This window comes from Siniperca chuatsi, linkage group LG16, assembly GCF_020085105.1.
Source record: "Siniperca chuatsi isolate FFG_IHB_CAS linkage group LG16, ASM2008510v1, whole genome shotgun sequence".
Classification (NCBI taxonomy): Eukaryota; Metazoa; Chordata; class Actinopteri; order Centrarchiformes; family Sinipercidae; genus Siniperca; species Siniperca chuatsi.
Window position 1 is genome coordinate 23,332,829 of NC_058057.1, and position 20,008 is coordinate 23,352,836.

At 39.7% G+C, this 20,008-nt stretch overlaps 1 protein-coding gene across 2 annotated transcripts in view; it reads left to right on the forward strand.

The window, feature by feature from the left end:
• Positions 1-4,385: 4,385 nt before the first annotated feature.
• Positions 4,386-20,008, forward strand: part of man1a1 (mannosidase, alpha, class 1A, member 1) — a 153,411-nt gene continuing 137,788 nt past the window's right edge. The window contains exon 1 of one of the 2 annotated variants that reach the window (XM_044168927.1): positions 4,386-5,161. In XM_044168927.1, the coding sequence (XP_044024862.1) occupies positions 4,652-5,161 (510 nt within the window). In that variant the 5' untranslated portion in view covers positions 4,386-4,651. The remainder of the gene's footprint in view (positions 5,162-20,008) is intronic. The other variant, XM_044168928.1, reaches the window with a different exon arrangement.

Consider the following 20,008-nt stretch of genomic DNA (forward strand, 5'->3'; position numbering starts at 1 on the left):
GGTGATGTAATGGGCCTTCTATTTCTGGGTTCATTTCTTGTTTGGTATATTACTTTTACTGATAACTGCCTTCCATCATGCTGAATCATACTGGGAGAATAGAGGAGGCAGGCAGACTGATTTTTACACCAGCAGTTGCTACAGTAGACCAGAATTCATTGCAACTTAATAAGAATGACATGTTGTTGCTACAGCTTTGAAAGCTTCATGTTTTTATCTCCTTTGAACAGCCACATCCAAAGTAGCTTATGAATTTAAAATCAACCATACATTTTGTATACAAGGAATTTCTCAATTTCTCTAAGTAGGGTTGCATTATTATGAATATGACTGATAATTTGGATTTTTATTACCTGGGTCTGCCAGCATCAATAGATTTAAGAGAGAGAAGATAGTGTTTGCTTTCAGTGTTGGCACTTGTCACAATAGTTTATGATGACACAATTGTCCCATGTCCTACTTGTAATTGCCATGTAAAGGCTGACGTGGACAGCTTTTCTCAGTAGGTTAAAGGATGGGCACAACAAAAAGTACAACTCTTCATTTCTAAAATAACTCCCAGGGAGCACTGGATTTAAGATCTAATAGTGTAGTAGCAGTATACAAAGCGGATTTTTCCTTTGAGTGAGCCTTAAAAGTGTGTTTACCCCCCCCCCCCACTACCTCTCTACAAGTTTTACCAGCTTCACAAGAAAGGACTATTATCTCTCCTCACCTAGAAAACGACACCACTGGGAAAATGGTGTTTCTTTTGATACATACATTATCAACAACTACTCAGATTGAAAACAAATACCACTGTGAATGTCAGTTGTCAAAACTGTTGCCACAAGAGACTCTTAGTTCAATATTGAGATGCCATACATTTCATCCAAAATTTAATTTTCTGCTTGAATCACAGAGTGAGAAAGTAATCATGCGGACGCGTGTCATCATTTAGACAAGTTGTCATCCCAGAATTAGAATTCCAATATGGCAGCATGCATCTGTCATCCCAAGATTAGACTTTCCATCTCTGTGGTTCTCATCCGGCAGGTGAAGTATAGGTGAAGTACATTATATAACTGACAAAGCTTTCAATCCAAACTGTTTTTCTTTCTCTCAGTTCAGTGATTTGCACTGGCATGGCAGCTATTTGTTAGAAACAATAAGGTCATTGATGTACAGTAAAGAAACAGCCAACAAAATAAGTCTACACATTCAAATCACACAGAGAAGAGGAATTATTCAGTTTGAAAACAGAAGCACTCAGTCATCAGTATCTCTAATAGCATAGAACAAGTCCAAGATTGATTTTTTCCCCCCTTCTCTCTCTGATAAAACTCCAGTATTAGCTGTGCCTAAATCCAGCCACTATTTAAGTATAAATTGCATGTTTCATGCGTATAACTGACTGACTCCTCAAACTATTATTAGTCACTAACGGAGACAATTGAAATGATTGCCATTTATCTCCCACATTTGCGCACAGACTAACAAAGATCATGGATCTCATCAGTAAGTGCATGTGTGCATTCATGCATGTGTGCATGTGCTTATGCGTTGCGGGGTGTGGTTTTTGTCCATTTGTTAATCCTATGAATAACAATAAGCACCCTGCACAAAGTAATAGATGAGGTTTTCAATGGTAATCAACTGTGTATTGTGAGGAGGGTTGCTTGCTACACCTCTGCATAATTAAGTCCAATGTTTTTCTTTATAATTGTGAGAAAGCAATGTATTGGACATACAGCACATGAGTTCTAAAGTCTAAAATAACAGCAACAACATCTCTGCTGGTTTAGTGATTCCTTTTCAACATCACCTGCCTGGTAATGAGTTATTTGGCTGAAGCCACCCACTTATTCTTGTGACCAGAAAGACACATGACATGGTCAGAAGGTAAGCTGGTGAGGAATGTTGTAGCTGGGGGAAACACTAAAGACCTACTCTACTTCAGAAACAGAATCAGAATCAGAAATACTTTCTTGATCCCCGAGGGAAAACTCTTTTGTTACAGCTGCTCACTATCACGTCACAGGAATAGAAGTACTAAGCAATCAAAATATAATACACTATAATACAGGTAAGATAAATTAAGTACAAAGTGGATATAAGTATAAAGTTAAAATAAGTGTAAAGTTCAAAGTGGATTTATCGGTTGATGATAAGTATGTACAGTAAAATAATACAATGTAGTAATATAAGTAATAAGTAATAGTGCATGTACTGTCAAGTTAAATGTAGCTCTTGCCCGTGATCTTGTTCATACATGCTAAAAATGAAGTAGTATTAAATGCGGATGCTTTATTGTATTGACCAAACCCTTAATAAAACATACTGAGAATACTTTTAATGTTAAAAGTGAATTTACAGAGCAACTTGGACATGTTGGTAACTATTATTAGTCCTTGGATGTACAATAGGAGCAGTTACATTATCATTTAACCTATTTAAAAGTCTAGGCTAGTGAGGGGATATGAAACTGGTGTAAGTTATGTGACTAATAACCCTCCAACAGGTCTTAATCCATATAAAGTTAAATCTAGAGTGGATTAGTCGGAATATAATTGAAGCTGCACTGATCAATTTTGGCCACTAGGGGGAAGAAAAACATGGACACAGGAAGTGCAAACAAGTTCCTTCATCGCTAACAAACACTATGAAGCAAATTAACTTTTACTTAAGTCACTTTAGGAAATGTCAGTTGTCTTTCCATCCCTATATGAACGGAGAGATGGAGCTAGCAAAATAGAGGCTATGTCATTAAAGTGAATATTACTGAACACACTGATAAAGAGGAAAGGTGGACTATAGTTCAACCATGGTCTTCACTGCTGCGTCTACAGACTTAAAGGATGAGGCTGGAGATATTATATATTTTTCTTACTGTCAATTAATCCCACGAAAAGACCAAAATCAACAATGTGTTAGTCTGTCTCTCAATACTTTCCTGTCTGTCCATCCCTTTTAGCCCCACGCCTACTACTTCCCTTAAAAAAACAAGTCACAAATACTTTCACGACTTCAGCCAGCTCCTTGTATTCTGTTGCCTGCTCTGTTTTCCCTGCCATACATTAATTCGCCTGTCATTTCACATCTAGCCACTCCCTCCTTCCCTGCAGTAATCACTTTTCCCGCCATTCCCATCACCTGAAATCAGCCTGCATGACCCACTGCCAGAGCCACAGATTGATGATTCTCTGCCTAACCCCTTTCTGGATAAGTTTGCCTATTCTGACTGCCTACCTGGTTTTGACCCTGTTTTTTGTTTTAAGTAAACGTGAACTGTTATCTTAACCTGTCTGCCTGTGAGTCATGATTTTGGATTCAAGCTTGCTGTTTTTCTGAGCCATTACAAGGACCTACAGTATCCTTGTAATGCCTTGTAACTTAGCAAACGTTACTCAAATGTGAGTAAAGAGTGTAGCATTTGTTTCTAGAGATGGCAATGTCGGTTGGTCCACCGCTTTAGACCAGACTGAAATATTTATGGGATGGATTGCCATGAAGTTTGGTACCGACATTCATGACGCTCAGAGGATGAATCCTACTGACTTTGATGTTCCCGTGACTTTTCCTCTAGCGCCACCAGAAGATCAAAGTTTTTACAGTACAGTATGTACAGTATGAATTGGCACATTTTGTACAGACATTCATGATCCCCAGAGGATGAATCCTAATCCCCGACTTTTCCTCTAGTGCCACCATGAGGCTGACATTGTGGTTTTGAGTAAAATGCCTCGACAACTATTGGATGGATTTTTTTTTTTTTAATGGTACAGACATTCATGTTCCCCCGAGGGTGATTTGTGATAACTGATGATCTGATTTTTCATCTAGCGCCATCGTGTCAAAATTTCAACTGGTCCAATACTTTGGTTTATGACCAAATACCTGCAAAATAATTACATCAACCGTAGCCTCAGCTGTACTTTGTTTTTAGTGCAAATTAGCTAATGTTAGCATGCTAACATGAGAAACTGAGATGGTGAACATGGGAAGCAATATTCCTGCTAAACATCTGCATGTTTACAGAAACACTAATGTGACTGTAGACTCTTGAAATTAGTTTCTGGACAATGACGGTAGGTCTACGGCTCAGAGGAAAAGGCTTTGGCTGCACAGACAGTAGTTAATAGGATCAATTCATTGTTGGTTTTGGTCTTTACATGTTTATTTGATAAGAAGAAAAATCTAGAGTGTGAGCAGATGTATCCCTTTAAAAAAAAAACAACTGTAACTTTGTCCAAACTTAATCATGCCTTGAAGTCCTTTCATCTGTACGGTTAGTACCATGTACAGTTGTGAGCGCGGCTGTCAGCGCTTTTATACCCCGCCGTTGGGAGGACACGCCCCCCGGGTTCCCACCACTCACAGGGCAGAAAGTGATTAGCTCATCGCCGCTGTCAGTCACGCCTATCTACCGTTGCTTCCTGTGTGAACCGTTGGACTCGGTCTGTCTGCAGAGAGTCTCCGGTATGGGCTGCCGCCTTACTCCTCAACTTTTTAACCGAGATTTTACCACTGTTACTTTACATTTGACACGGTTAATATCACCTGGAAATGGATTTCTGAACGGATTAATCCGAAAGTGAACCCGACGTGAGTTAAGTCGACCGTTTAAATTCATTTTTTTTTTTGTTGTTCGAGTTGTTGAAGGAAGAGGAAAATGCCAGTTGCAACTCTTCTGCCTTTTACCGCGACTCCGAATAGGAAGTCTGCCAGCCCGACCTCTTTCAGGTTGACAGAGAAATTTATTTTGTTATTAGTGTTCAGCGCTTTTATAACCCTATGTTTCGGGGCCATCTTCTTCCTACCGGACTCTTCCAAGCTGCTTAGCGGAGTTTTCTTTCATTCCTCCGCGGTGGAGACCAACACCCGCACCGGTCCGGACAGCAGCGATTCGGGTTCGTCTGGAAACGACGAGAGGGTCCTGGCCAAAATCAGGAAAGACCACGAAAAAGCTCTGTTAGAGGCCAAGGATACTCTACAAAAACGTCCCGACGAGATAAAACAAGACATTATAAATGAGAAGGAGAAAGTTGCGAAGGAGAGTATGGGTCAAGGTGGGAAGGATGTCAATAATTTACCTTTCGTTGAGTATCACCGCCCGCCCGGGGCGACTGGACACGAACCTCTGGACCCCGAAACCAAGGACAGACGGGCTAAAGTCAAAGAGGTAAGGATCTGTTGAGCTCACGCACTGTTCGTTTTATGGAGAAAAACGTCACGCCACACTCTGCAAAAAAATCTGTCATTTTAAATTTGCCTTGGCTTAGAGCAGTTGATATTCATGGTAGGACATAACTCAACACCTTATACGAATCTTTTATATCCCCTTTACTATTCGGCTCACATGTAATACACAAAGGAGCACTAAAGTTAAAGAAATTTGAACTTTTACTAAATGTCTCTTTTTTTTATCTCGAAAGTCTTCTCCGCCGATATAATGTTACGTTAGCTCGCGGAGAGCGGTGGTGATGAGTGTATGTTACGCCAAGTATACAACTTTTGATTTTACTGAATTAAAACTAACCGTAGTGGATCAGTTGTAGCCGAAATGCGCAAAACATCTAATAGTGTTTAGCTGTAGCTAAAGATGTTATGCCATGTTGTGATATCTACTACACCTGCCGGTGAATTTTGACACATTGATTTGACAGCTTTTTAAACGGAGTTTTGCATGACGGCTTTCTTTTCACGTAATTTAACAGCACAGTTTCTGGAAAAAAGGAAGGAAGGAAGGAATGCACGCAGGATCCACCGCCCCCCTCCGGGCTGATATACCTGTCTTTCGAGTTGGTCAGGACAATACGGGGCTGGTGCAAAACCAGCACTGGTCAGTCACCACAGTGGTGACACCGGGTATCATGGATGTGGAGGATAAAACACACCACAGATCTTTATGTATGACCTAGATTCACGGTGTACTCCACTGTTCGTAACCTGAAGATGGCATATTTTAAGAGAACCTGCGAATACATGCTTCTTTTGGAAGCCTCACTTACTAATTTGAGTCAAATACCCTCATATGTATTTATCGAGATAGTGTCACAGTGCCCTTGTATACTACTTTTATTCAGTAGCTTGTGTGCCCCCTGATGTCCTGTCATTCCACATGGTGAAAGCAAAACGTTAGACTTGTGGCCTGCAGCAAGGTGAAATACACCAACAGGTAGCATGTCTGGTATTATTGTGTTATGTCACTGCGCAGTGTGTGTGTGGGGAAACAAGTGAAAAGCCCAGTGGTGAAGTCTCAGAGGTGGTTCAGGTGGCTGCTGATGGTGTGCAGTCAGGCTGCTGCTCTACCCGTGGTGTTTTGATCCCAGCTCTGTGATATGAACGTATCCTCTCTAAACATTTTAAACCACATCTAGATGGAGGTGACCGTAATATCTTTAGTGTTATTTTGAAAAAGGGTTTTCACATGGGGCTGTAGGAGAGCAGTAGGCAGTAGATCTGCTCAGTGTGGTGACTTGATTTCCATTTGCTCATTCAGGTGGTTAACACGCTCACTCAGAGGACCATTGAGTGAGTGAGCAGATAAGGGTTTGGTGTCCTGATTGAGCACATGTGGCCAGTGTATAGGCATTCAGATGGACTGTTATTGGCCTTTCATTGAAAATCATTTCAAAATTGGATATCAGCAGGTCATTGTAGCCCAGATCTGATATGAAGGAGGTCAGGATATGACTTCCCTGAACAGCCTCTGGGCTGTCTGTGGGGCTATGGTCAATACTGACAAAATGAAATGTCACAATGTTGTATTTAACTGAATACCTCAGTATCAATAATGCACTCATATTAGGGATGACTTTTTGTGTTTTCAGGACATATATTTGTGAGGAGATTTTGAAAAGCAATAATTGGTAAAGACCAATCAGCTATAAAAGTTGAAAGACCAAATCAGCTGATAAGTTCAGAAAATCAGTTAACAGTAATGCAGCTTTCAAGACCCTGAAAAGACAAGATTGAACTTTATCGAAATAGTATGTTAACAAAAATCCCCTACACTGTCCAGTCTCGTATTACAGTGTATGTATTTATTTATTTATTTATTTATTTATCGATATATCGCTTAGGGGTCTGGTTGTAAATGCTGCCCCGCAACCTAAAAAGATCATCGCATGCATTTGGTATTGAAGACACACTGTTTGAAATGCCAATGGGGGATGTATCTGACCTTAAGATGACATCAGATGCCACTAAAAGGTTAAGAAACCCCGCCGTCATGCTGTCAGCCACACGAACGCGGCATTAAACGCACCATGTCAACGAGGGGCCATACTGTTTACAGATTACAGTTTGCAGATAGTGTGCATGCTCCTGTCAACTGATCATCATCACATAGGCTGTATCACAGATGTCTAATGTATTTGCCATCATATCGATGGCGGTACTACATGAAGACTACAGTTGAAACACAGCAAAAGTACCCGGTACAAGTAAGTCTTTCCTCTCAGTCAAAAAATAAACTAATCTATAGCCCACTGTATCAAATTTTAAGCATTAACTTAAATAGACTTATTGTGCTAAATACTGGCTTTTAAGGTAGAATAAGATTTAGTCCTAATCTGAAATATAAATATATCATGTAGTTTACTTTAGAGATACATTCCCATAATTTATAGCATATGTTGTGAATTTAAAGCGCCCAACAGAGCCCTTAAATCCCAAATGTGCTCCCCCAGCTCTCTGTTTATGTTTTGAAATTCAACTGTGAACTGTGTGACTTTCAAAAAAAAAAAAAAACAGTGAAATGTGAGAAAAGTCAACATAACATTGGTCCCATTGGAAAAAAGGAACTATTTTGAAGATTTTTTGTTTTGTTAAGGCAGCTATCTGTGTTTATAAAGTGCACAGATTGTCTTGCTCTGGGCTATTTTTTAAAATGGCCAAATATTAACTTCATTTAAATCTGAAAAAAGAATCACTGGTGCCAAGGGCATCACACAGAAGTGGCACAGATGCTGCTTTTTGAAAGTTTTAGTTGCTCCAGCGCCATCACTGATATTTAGATTTTTGTTTTCCTACTGTTTCTTTTTTGTTAGCTGGTGATCTGTGTTTGACTTCAGTAATGAACTCAAACACAGATCCAATACTGCTTTAAACAGTAAAATAAACACCTTTTTCTTGAGATCACTGCTGATTCCTTGTCAAAAGTGTCAGCATCAGAATTTGACAGCCAAGGTGGCACAGGAGCATCTGAGTTGTATTTTCTTTTAAAAACAAAATCATAATTTATTTTTTAAATGAGGGTCCCTGAGAGGATAGTTAAGATGGCATCCCATGCAGATGTGCATTGCTACAGGACGTCATTCCTTTTTATATGCTTTACAGCAGGCTGAGACTCTTAAAATGTAGACTAATAGATAAGATTACCCTGACTGATCACATTTCACCAAAAGATTATTGCTCATGGTAGCGATAACTAGTTATTTGCAAACAGCATCAAGCGAATCATGTCAGAATATTGACTGCCGTTATGAAATATTTGGTACCAGTGGTTAGACCTTGAATAGATACTCGGACACTGTCTTTCATCCAGTCACCATTCCTGTCCTGTTTAGATTGTCGGACAGTACATTTTGTTCGATTGTACAGTTTGTCACAGAGAGGAAAAACAAGGTTGTCCATCTGTAACTTAGATACATCTTTATCTTTGTTTGCTCAAAGTAAACTCACAGTGGCGCAGAAATCGTCCATGACTGCAATATTTTCTGACAGGAAAACAAATCTGTCAAAAGCCCCAACCTAATGAAGCGACTAATGAACACATTGTAAACTTAGGGGAGAGAGTGTAGCGCTTTGATCTACAAGAAAAAGACACCACAAAAATAGTTATTTTTCTATCTACTCAACACGACAGAGGGTGTGTCAGATAAAGGGTGGGTTATGGTGGAGTCAGATACATTTTTGTGACTAAATGAACAAAAAAAAAAAGCGTAAATAACCTTCATACGTAATCAATAGGTTTCCACAAAGATTAAGATTGAGAAGATTATGATTTTTCTGTACTGTAAAAGAAGAACTGTATTTTGACAAATTGAGGGTATAAAAGTGTTCCAGTGAAACCAAGGAAAGTGGGTAATTATTAAAACAGAAATCCACTGATGTGTGAATCAGCATTGTTATGCAATGTTAGCTTAATGGCTTCCCGTAAAACAACAGTGTAGTTTTGATCAATTCTAAAGTCAAACCACATCACCCTGGCAGTGAAGCACATTTGATATGAGGCGTTTAAGTAAACGTTAGTATTTGCCTGCTGTGTTAACAGACATCATTCTTTCTTCAACATCCAAGATACATCTATTCCTGTGTTTACAATAAGGGAGATGCCGTTGGAGTAAATCAACAAGGAAAAAGTAGAGCAGTTTTGACAAACCTGTTCAGCTTGTAGTTTGGATAAATATTGGCCCAACAGTATTGGTTATGCCACCCTCGTATGATTTTAAACAGCAGCTTCAGTCATGAGAAATGTCAGCAGAGGTGAGTTTTGATTTGCCTATATCCCTGGTCACAGTACTGACCTGAGCCTTGCAGCTGTGGTTGTGAGAGAGTAGACATGGTGAAATGCATGAAACCTGCAGCTATGTTCTGCTTTAATGGACATGCTGATCTAGTACATTTTAGCTATTCAGTTGACATTTGTCTCCAGGGAAGACTACGCATACTGTCCTAGATTACCTGCTTCTATCAGAAAGTAGTGTCAAAGTCAAAACATCCTGACCAAAAAATATGATGCTCCTTATTGTTATCACTGAGTCTCAACACGTTTGACTATCACAGAAGGCATCGAAAAACACTGGCAATGGCAATAACATGGCTTAACAACTGATACTTTCATGTATTTTTAAATAGTAGCAGCACTAATAGATAAAGTAATAGTATATTGATTTCTTAGTGAAACTGTGATTGGTTGATTTCCATCTCAAGGTCTTGTACAGACACACCACCTAAGGATAATGCTGAAAAAGCTGTTCTTTGCTTTGCTGAGCTCCTGAATATACCTGGACCAAATCTGCATCTGGTTAACTTGTGCATAATAATCAAAAGACAAATAGGCTGACTTAATTTGCAGTCATAAGTGATGTGACGAGGCAAGTTATTCACCTTATTTTTATTCAGGTATTTTAAGCCAGAGATGCTTATAGTTAGACAGAGATGCATCTGACAACTTGAGGTTTTCAGGCTTCCCTTCAGACCTTTTCTCTTTTTGAAAATTTCTGCACTTTCTGTTCAGTAAAGCCAATAACTCTGTTGACCAAACACGAACACACTCTTACACGCTCCCCATGACCTCTGGTGGCCTGGTGTTATTTAGTCGAGGCTTCTTAAATTATTTGAAGATAAAGTTCTTCTTACTCAACCACCACCACCACCATCTGACCCAGTTATCCAGGGATCTGCCCTGCCGTGTCGTGGTCTCGGGGAGTGTTGTGTTTGTGATGGGCAGAGGACAAGCTGCAGGGGCCACTCCGTTAAGGATAAACGGCTTGTTGTGAGTGACCGCCACAATCCTGCAATCAGCTAAATCTATTGGTCTGCTTGAAATCTAAGGCTCTCTGGAGAACCCCTCCAGTCCGCAGCCTGGACTTTCACTCGCTCTCAGAGAGACTTTGGAGGCAAGAGCAATGGGGGATAACAATGAAGACGTTGGCTGTTAAACAGAGGTAAAATCAAGGTAGATGGGGCCGATGCTCGATGCTAGAACACCTACGTTATGTGACACAGTAATAATAATAACAATAATAGTATGATAAATTGGGGAATCATGGGATATCATTTCGTTGAATGAATTCTTTCAACAAGTTGCATTATACAAATACAGTGAAATGTGTTTTTTTTGTTTTACCACACACTTTCATCTATTTCCCCAGTCAAACCAACACAGTGAGGGTGATTAAACCCTTGTTAGCAATCAATCTGAACAGGTTAGTAGGCAACCTGTATCCGCGACCCTCCGCCCCACCAAGGTAAACTGTAGGTCAGACACTGCCTGACTTTGGTAAACAGGTGCCTCTTTTACAGATTTAAACTCAATTTAACAATATTGATTTTTAAACATAATGTAAACGACTCTTTAAGAGAGGAGAGTAAAAGAGAAACAGAACGTACATGTGTGAGTAACAAGACAGGATGTGGACACAGAAACTGAACTTTCTTTGGTAATTATGTCATATAATCCTGTGTAATTCTGTTACCGTTGCTCACTGGGCTGGATTTGAACAGTGACTAGGACAGATTAGCCTAACCAGTGACAGTGTATAAATGGGTGAAACGCAGGTCGAATGCGTGTTCGGTCGGACTTGTTCACACTTCCTCTTTGAAAGGGATATCAGTATATGTGCTGGATTCCAGCCCAACTGGTGTGGAAACCAGATCTTTTGAGAAAAATGGCATTAACAAACCATGAGGGAAGAACATTTTTACATTTCGGTGTTAGTGAAATTTCATATCACAAGGAGACCCTTTACAGCAGACATTGAAATGTGTCTCCTGTATACACGTTGGAACCACATATCTTTGGCTTACCAAACAGATTTCCACACACTATTGTATTTTAAAATCAAACACTTTATCTTGCCAGTTCCCTGTCTACCAGTGTCCTCACAATCCATATCTAAAAGATGTTCAATTACTGTACTACTGGAAAAACTGTGGGAACTACTGACCTTATTAGGTAGATCAGGTATCGGCCAGATGCCACCGATCCACATTAAATTCAGATTCTTTGTCAATGTCCTCATAAAGTTTAGTATTTTTGCCATCATTTTTATTCATTCAGTCGTGGCAGCCTGCCAAACTCAGGTTTTTGTTCCACCACAAATCCTCGCACATCTTACCTTTAAATAAAACTGATCCCGATGATTTCCAGTCAGATATCGAAAGTTTAAGCGCTGGTTTTGTTTGGTTCTGAATTTTTACTGTCCCAAAAGCAGTTGGGAAAATCTAAATGTACACAGGTAATCTATTACGCTATACTAGGGGCCCCCTAGATCTCTTGGAGCTCCCTCAAGGACCCCTGGGGAAACCTGGAATTGCTCTAAGAACCACAGCTGAGGCTCTGTTTTTGTGGCAGCATTTTTTAATATAATGATAGACTTGTTGCTAATTAATACACACAGACTCACCTTTTATGCTCTGAGCAACTGCTGCTGTCCTATCTGACTCATCATGCTGCTCCTTGTGTGTGTATTAATGTGTGTATGTCAGCTTGTTGCTGTTTAAGTATGCAGACGAGATGCAAATGAGCATTTGACTAGCCATAAGGACAGTGTGTTTGCAGTATTTACTCCTTTCAGCTCACTGTCTTAAAGGACAATCGCTTAACATCCTGTCAACCCGTCACCTCTGTCTGTACCTCTTCTTTGAATGCACGTACACAGTTACACGGAGGGAACTGTAAGCAGTGGCTTGCACACACACACACACACACACACACACACACACACACGTCTTGCTGTTCAGAGAGCTGTGGATTAGAGGCTGGTGGTTTTAAAGGTTTCTCCTCACTGTCAAAGGCAAACTGTCAAACTGTCAAGCAAAGAGGAAACATCAATCTTCTCTCTCTCCCCTTCCATCTCCACATGCCTGTCATTTCCTTCTCTCCTTTTCTTCTCTCCTCACTCTTTTCCTCTTCATTTCCTTCTTTGTTGTTACTCCTCTTGCTGCTTCTCCTTTCCCCTCTCTCCTTTTCTGCTTTGCTGTCAGGATACAGTTCAGTTGTTTTTGCCCACTCCCAACACGATTGTTTTTCCACTCTGCGTGCATGTGTGGGTGTGTCTTTGCAAGCGTGCATGTGTTTCACCAAAAAAGCCATTTTGCTGCTTCGCCAACCTTTTAGAGCCCAAAATAAAATTCTCTGTCTGTCTGTTTCTGTCTCTTTCTCAGGCTAACTTGGCAGCCCATGAATCCTATTTCTGTATGGACCATTTGAACTAATTGCCTCTGCTTCCCTGGTCCTACTTCTTGTCTTAGAGTGGAAACCAGACGTGTGTGTGTGTGTGTGTGTGTGTGTGTGTGTGTGTCAGGCCCCTCCAGGTGCTTTCTTTAATTGTCTAATAGCTATCATAGTTGTGTGCTTCCTGCATAGGTATGTGTGTATGTACATTAATGTACTTTTGTGTGCTAATGCAGATAGAGAACCCCTTTCAGTCATCTGGCAATGGAAGCCCTGTTCATTTACAATGCTAATTTTGGTGAAGATGTTTCGAAGCCATAGCTGCCTTTACGTGGTACCTTTTATGTCACTAATCTGAATAAGAGCCCAGTCAGAATGAAAATGGCTAATGTAAATACTTAAGTCAAAACAAACGTGGCCATTTGGAAAGAAATTCAATTCTGCTAATCTTTTTATAATTTGATCAAACAAGGATAATCCATCATGTAAACGGTCCTCTGATTGCTCTCTATTTTTTAGAATATCTACTCTGTCTTTGCATGCTCACCCGTTTAAGTTAAATCAAGAAGTGTCACATCCATTCTGATATATTAGCTCATTTTCTAGTTTAAATAATATGAGCATGAGACATGGATATGTATAGAGCTGAAATGATTAGCTCATTAGCCTAATTGTTTAGTTAATAGAAAATGTATCGTCAACTATTTTGATAATTGATTGAGTAATTTTTCAAGCAAAATGGCAAAGATTGCGTAGTTGTGACGATTTGTGATAGTAAACTGAATATCTTAAGGGGTTGGAGTGTTTAAAGCAATTTGAAGACGGCGCCTTTGCTTCAGGAATTTTTGATTGGCGTTTTTCATAGGAATAAGATTTGCAATTCCCCCTAATATATACAAGCGTTTGTTGCAACTCTACGTCTGTATAGTAACTTTTGCAAACATATTTTCACAAGTATAAATCTTTTCACACTAAGTTTGTTAATAGTTTCAATAATATTTTGGTCAGGGGAAAGATTAACACGTAATTTGAATTAATTCATGAGTGATGAGATTGAAGGAAACGTTCACAGCGAACATCTGGTTGAAGCAGTGAATGTAAATGGCTATGGTCAAAGTTATGAATTGGAAATTACCCAGAGATATTAGGCTACTGTAATATTTCAGGATGTCCACTATCTTCCCTTTGAAGACAAATCATGCTGTACCTCTAGCCCAAGGCCAGGACTCTGGCTAGGAGTATAAATTCCAAGTAATGGATATTGTAATGGTGTAATAAGTTCATTGTAAATATATAGTCCTAGTTGATAGCCTACAAGGCTTTAGATATTTTAAATCCATATATTAATTGTTTTATTATTGTTATTGTAATATTATTGTTCATATTAATTAATTGGATTGTTACAGCAAGGCTCTGAGAAAGTCAGCGTGGATTGATTGGTCCAGTGGTTGGGTTTTGGAGGGTAATAGCAGGTTGTACTGGGAGAGAATGAATGTACTTGTTCCAGGTCTTAAGTTTGTTGCCTCCTGACTCTGAGGTCTCTCTAAGAGGGAATATAGATTCCAGAGTGACTGATGGGGTCATTAAACTGTCAGTGCACATCTATGCATTTGTGTCCTGTAGCCTTGTATAGTCCATAGCCATAGCCAGGGGTAAGCCCCAGCATCCCACACACCACAGGCCTGGATGGGGAGATGGTGGTAGGCTATATTAAGCATTACTGCCTATAGACCGTATCTATCTCAGAGGTACATCTAGTGCTTTACCGCTGTTACTGTATCTATTCTCCCAGCTCCGTCATTGAGCATTCATTTGGAAAAGCTTGGAGCAAAATAAATTTGATGGATCATTATTACCAAGTATTTGTGCTATAGGTCAAGGCACGAGGAAGCCTTGAAGCGTGGATGGGAAACTGTTCAAGCAAATACATAAGACTATACATATGCCAACTGAAAGTCAACCACACATATCACCTTCAGCATTACAGCCACAGTTGTCGTGTTCGATATGTACTTCACGCCGGTAATTTTTGCCTACTCTCCTTGCCACTTTAATGAGTACCAACTGCTCAGTTAAAAACAAATAAGGGTGGCTGGTAAAATGGTAAATCTCTTTGGGTTTTCTGCATTGCAGGGGATCATAACCCTGTTAAAATATACCCCCAGGGGTTAGGACCACTTTTTGCCACATAAGCAAAGCTCTGTACTTAGGCAATGTGATGACATTTGCTTAAGAAGGTCGCTCGTCGGGATGAACCTACAGACAATTATCACCTGAATCTGCAGGTTACCTTGGCTTTATGGAGCTTTATAGTGAGTTTCAGCTCATTGTTTATTTGTCTGGCCCACAACTTTACTGTTTTGGTTCACTCTCACTGCTCACAGCAGCAGGCAGCTGTTTTCAGAGAAAAAGCTTTAAAAAAAAAACACTGTCCACTACCTTCTCAGCACCAAACAACAGACACAGTTAGAGACTAGCTGGTGAACATAGTGGAGCATTTAGGAGTTGGTAGAAAAACTGAGCTAAAACATGGTGAATATATATGAATGAATGCTGGATGTGTAAATAAGAAACAGTTTCAACTTAAAGGTGATGATATGTCAATGTTGTGTTCACAGCTTGTTTCTGCTGCCTCCAAGTGGCCAACAAAATCAGTTATTGCAGGTTTAAACAATCATCAAAATAGTTTCAGATTAATGTCCTGTGGCCAATAATTAATCACACCCACTTCATAGCCAAGTAGTTTTGGATAGTGCATGCAGAGCTTTTGCCATGGTATAGAAATTATAGATGGATATAATACAGATACTGGGAATATTGCTTGCTGCAGTACCAGTTTTGGGATGTCCAAATTTTGACTAAACTCAAGAGACTAAATTCTCTAATGTTTCCTCTACAATGTCAACACTGGGGCATCAGCAAGTTAAGTGCAATTTGCCTTGAGCTTAATTTGTGTGTTGTGATGCATGGAGGTGCCAGGTGATGCAATTTTAAGTGCTCAAAGTGTACCAGTGACGTTAAATGACCATAATCTGTTGCACATGTTATGAAGCTGTGTTTGGAGTCATAGTGTACCTGCGGAGGTTGGAAGCATGCCTTCAGTCATCTGATGGAAGTATAATAGTCAGTCAGCTAATGTTGTGGTGCCTTCAACTTATACTAGACTGAGAAATTAGTGCCTGGAAAAAGCTGGCTAAATGAAATGTCAATAACAAGTCATCAATAACCCTTCAGGCTCCCTCCACACTGCATTTGAACCACCTCCGTTTGATGCTTCAGTCCACTCACTCCACTCTCTCCTCCACTTACAGCTCGTTTTTAAGCTTCCAGAGCTCGCAGACCAGCCATCAACAACAGCCAAACATAAACTGGTGGACATGCACTTAAACTATCAAAGAACAAATCCAAAGAGAGACATAGTGTAGTGTTAGCTCAACATTACAAAATCTAAAAGATTTTTAGGTTGGGCAAGGCCTCCTGTATGTACAGGCTGACATTTGAGGTAAAGGTGAGATTTGGAGCTTTGTTTTTCTTGACTGAATCCTGTCAATACACCACAGGCTTTGACCTGCAGTTTTAAATGGACCTGGCTTTCTGGTGTGTGTGTGTGTGTGTGTGTGTGTGTGTGTGTGTGTGTGTGTGTGTGTGTGTGTGTGTGTGTGTGTGTGTGTGTGTGTGTGTGTGTGTGTGTGTGTGTGTGTGTGTGTGTTCTCCTCGTTGCTGATGGCCTGGATGCCCTGCCACATGTGTCGAGGGTCGGAGTTGGTAAAAGTGCTCCTGTAACTTTAGCTTGTAGCAGTGCTTGGCCTTTTTGATGCCCCCCCTCAGATTTGCCCTGGATGTGCTGTAGGTCTGTGCGTCACCTGATCTGAAGGCAGTGTTGCGTGCCTTCAACAGGAGGCACACTTCCTTGTTCATCCATGGCTTCTGATTTGGGTATGTGGTGATCTGCTTCAGAGTTGTAACACTGTTTATGGTGATGTTGATGTAGTCCAGTACAGAGGAGGTGTAACTGTCCGTATGAGAGCCACAGGTGGCCTTCGAGGCAAATATACTCCAGTCTGTGTGTTGAAACTTGTCCTGGAGTGTGGAGTCTACCCCTGCAGGAAATACTTTTATGGTCCTCACTGATGGCTTCAGTGACCATGTTTTATTTGTTTCACCAGGGAGTTATGAGTGCTCCACGATTTGGTGCCTGTTGGTTTCACTTCCCTTTTCTCTCACACTCTTTTTCACTCACCTGCTATCTTAAAATCATAGACATACAGTAGATTTGTCTTACTATACAAGTGTCCTTCATTGACTAGAATCACCCCATACCTCCATTTACTGTGTTCATTTGCTGTTGCTGCTGTTTGCTGTTAAAGAAAACTCACTTTCTCCATCTGTTTCACATTAAAACCCTCTGAACCAGCAGTTCAGAGGGTTCATAATCAGTTCCATTCACTATAGTGTTTTTATTGTGAAACATCTGCAGTAAGTGTGTTTCATTAACAGTAAGGTAACATTGAGAAAGGTAGAATCAATTATCAATTATTTAGTGAGTGAGAACAGTGTTTCCGTTAAAAGAAGAAACACAAAGCAGAGTGGTGAGTATCACATGACTGTGATGCTGCACTGTGATGTTCCACAATATACAATATATTGTGGAAATGCGGTTTGGATTGAACATGAGAGTGATAATAGTACAGATAATTAATTCCCTCTTTTCAACCCGGCCATTATTTGAATACAGCAAATGTATAGCATTTGTAGGTAGAGACAGACAAAACAGAATTTGAGAGAATGGGAGAGAGAAGAATGAGAAAATGCCACACAGATTCCAGGCCGGGTTCAGACAAGGCATGCTCATAGCTTTTTGGATCATTAGCAGTCTACAGTAGGATTGCAGGATAATTGGCATTTCATATGTTATAAACAGTGATTTATGGTGAGCAGTGTGGTCTATCAGCCTCATGGGACTTGGGTGAACACACACATAAAATCTATGGGCTGGCGTTGTCATTAATGACCCTGCCTTGTGCATTTGTCGTGGCTGTTGGATTAGTGAGGCTAGGAGGTGCAATTTTTCTTGTCTTGCTCAGAGCTAACACACTGCTAGTTCTTTAACATTCAGAGGTTATTGATTACATTTAGAATCGCTCCGGTATCATGTATGATATTGGATAATGATCACACTTTGAGTTTGCATAGGACAAAATGAAACCTGCACAAATTAGCATGCGGTTTAAGAGGTGTTTTAGAGTGGTATTTAAATTTTTTTGGGTTTGGTAAAGGGCAAAAAGGTGATAAAATGGCACGACACATCAATTTCTTGGGTTAATATTAACACAGTGTGTTAATATGTGTGTGTGTGTGTGTGTTAATATGTGTGTGTGTTGGCGATCGGAGCAGAGGGAAAGGTTAGCAGTGAAGTTGTCTAGTGGCAGTAAATGTACAGTGTAGGTTACAGTTTATCCACGAATAAATGTTGCAGCTCGTCCATACCCAAGACGTTCCCGTGTCTTGCGTCCCAGCTGCTTGGTAAAAGTGAAGGTGGTTAGCCCCGAGGTAAGCATCATCTTCTGGTGGAAAACAGAGTGCTTCCTGACCACGGTCTGAAAGCTGCAGCAGGAACATTTAACACTACGCTTAAGTTACCTCATTAAGCAGATCAAATGATTATAAAAATATTTTAACTATTAGTCATAGTGATGAACTACTCTTATTAGCTTTTTACTCGCGAAGCTTTTATTGCACTTTCAGTAACAAGATTTTACTCGCCAAAGGGGGAGGGGCTTTTAAATCACAATGTTACGATGGTAGAGGGCTAAGTGGTTGATGGCTGTCGGCCATTTGTTTAAGAGTAAATCAATACATTTCTTTAGTCTAATGACCTTTTCTTTTAATATTCCTGCTTTTAGTTATGTGAGAGGAGCATATGCTTAGAGTATCTATCTAAATGATTAGATGCTAATGACAACAGGAATAGAGAATTTTCCTGAAAGCGTTTCTTTACAGTACAAATCACTGTCAAGTAGGGCTTTATTACAACAAGAGAAAACGCAATCAATCATCTGATCGCTCTGATTACTCTACCCGCGGTTCCAGCTTCGCAGCTCCAAAAAGACATTAGCCTGATTTGAAGCTGCTAAATAGCTAGCTGTTCACAGTCTGGAGCAACTCTGCTGTGAAGAGTACAAGAAGACGCCATAGCACCGTTACATAAACAGGGACTTTTTATTTATTTTTTGTGGCAGCAAACACAACACACAGCTGTCCAGTAACTATTCAAGGTAAGTATTCAGGTCCATTACGTAAGCAAAAGTATGAATAAACCCCACTGTGAAAATAGTCCACTACAAGTAAAAGTTCTTCAAGTACTGATTGCGCAGTAAAATGGTCCCTGTCAGTGTTTCACCATCATAAATGATGTTTCTGGATTAATATTACTGCTGCATTAATGTGTATGTTGTATTTTACTGCTGTAGATCTTTAAGGTTGAGTTAATTTTATATACTGTTGGGTAGTTTAATCTACAGCAATGCATCATATTATATATATCATCATATGTTTGCACTATTTGAGAATTTACTGTATGTTATTGAAACAATGTGTATATCGAGATATATATTGTTCCATACCCTAAAAATATTGAGATATTATTTATAAGCCATATCGCCCAACCCTACTGTCCATTGAACACTACATATCTCAAAATTTGGTGATTCTGAATTTCTCAGATAAACTGAACGATTAGGTGTTCATGAGTTGAATTCTCCTACTTCTTAAACTAAATAAACCATATGAAACCCATTGGATTATCTGAAGCTGAAAACAGACCTGTTTTTATTAACTCATGGACAGTTGATGTTTTGGAGATAAATTATTTTCAGAGGACAGCTACGAAATGGGTGTGCATGTAATACTTTTTAAACTCATTATTGAAGAAGTTCTGAGGATAGTCATTGTTAATCAAATGAATCACTTTATTAAAGTTAAAGGGAGGAACAGTGTTTTGTCAGATTTAAAGTAAGAACAGTGCAACACCAAGTAAATATGACAGTATATATCTGTATGAACGTAGTGTGAATGCATCCTTACACTCTGTAGGCTTAGTTTTATTTTGACAGTGTGTTAGTT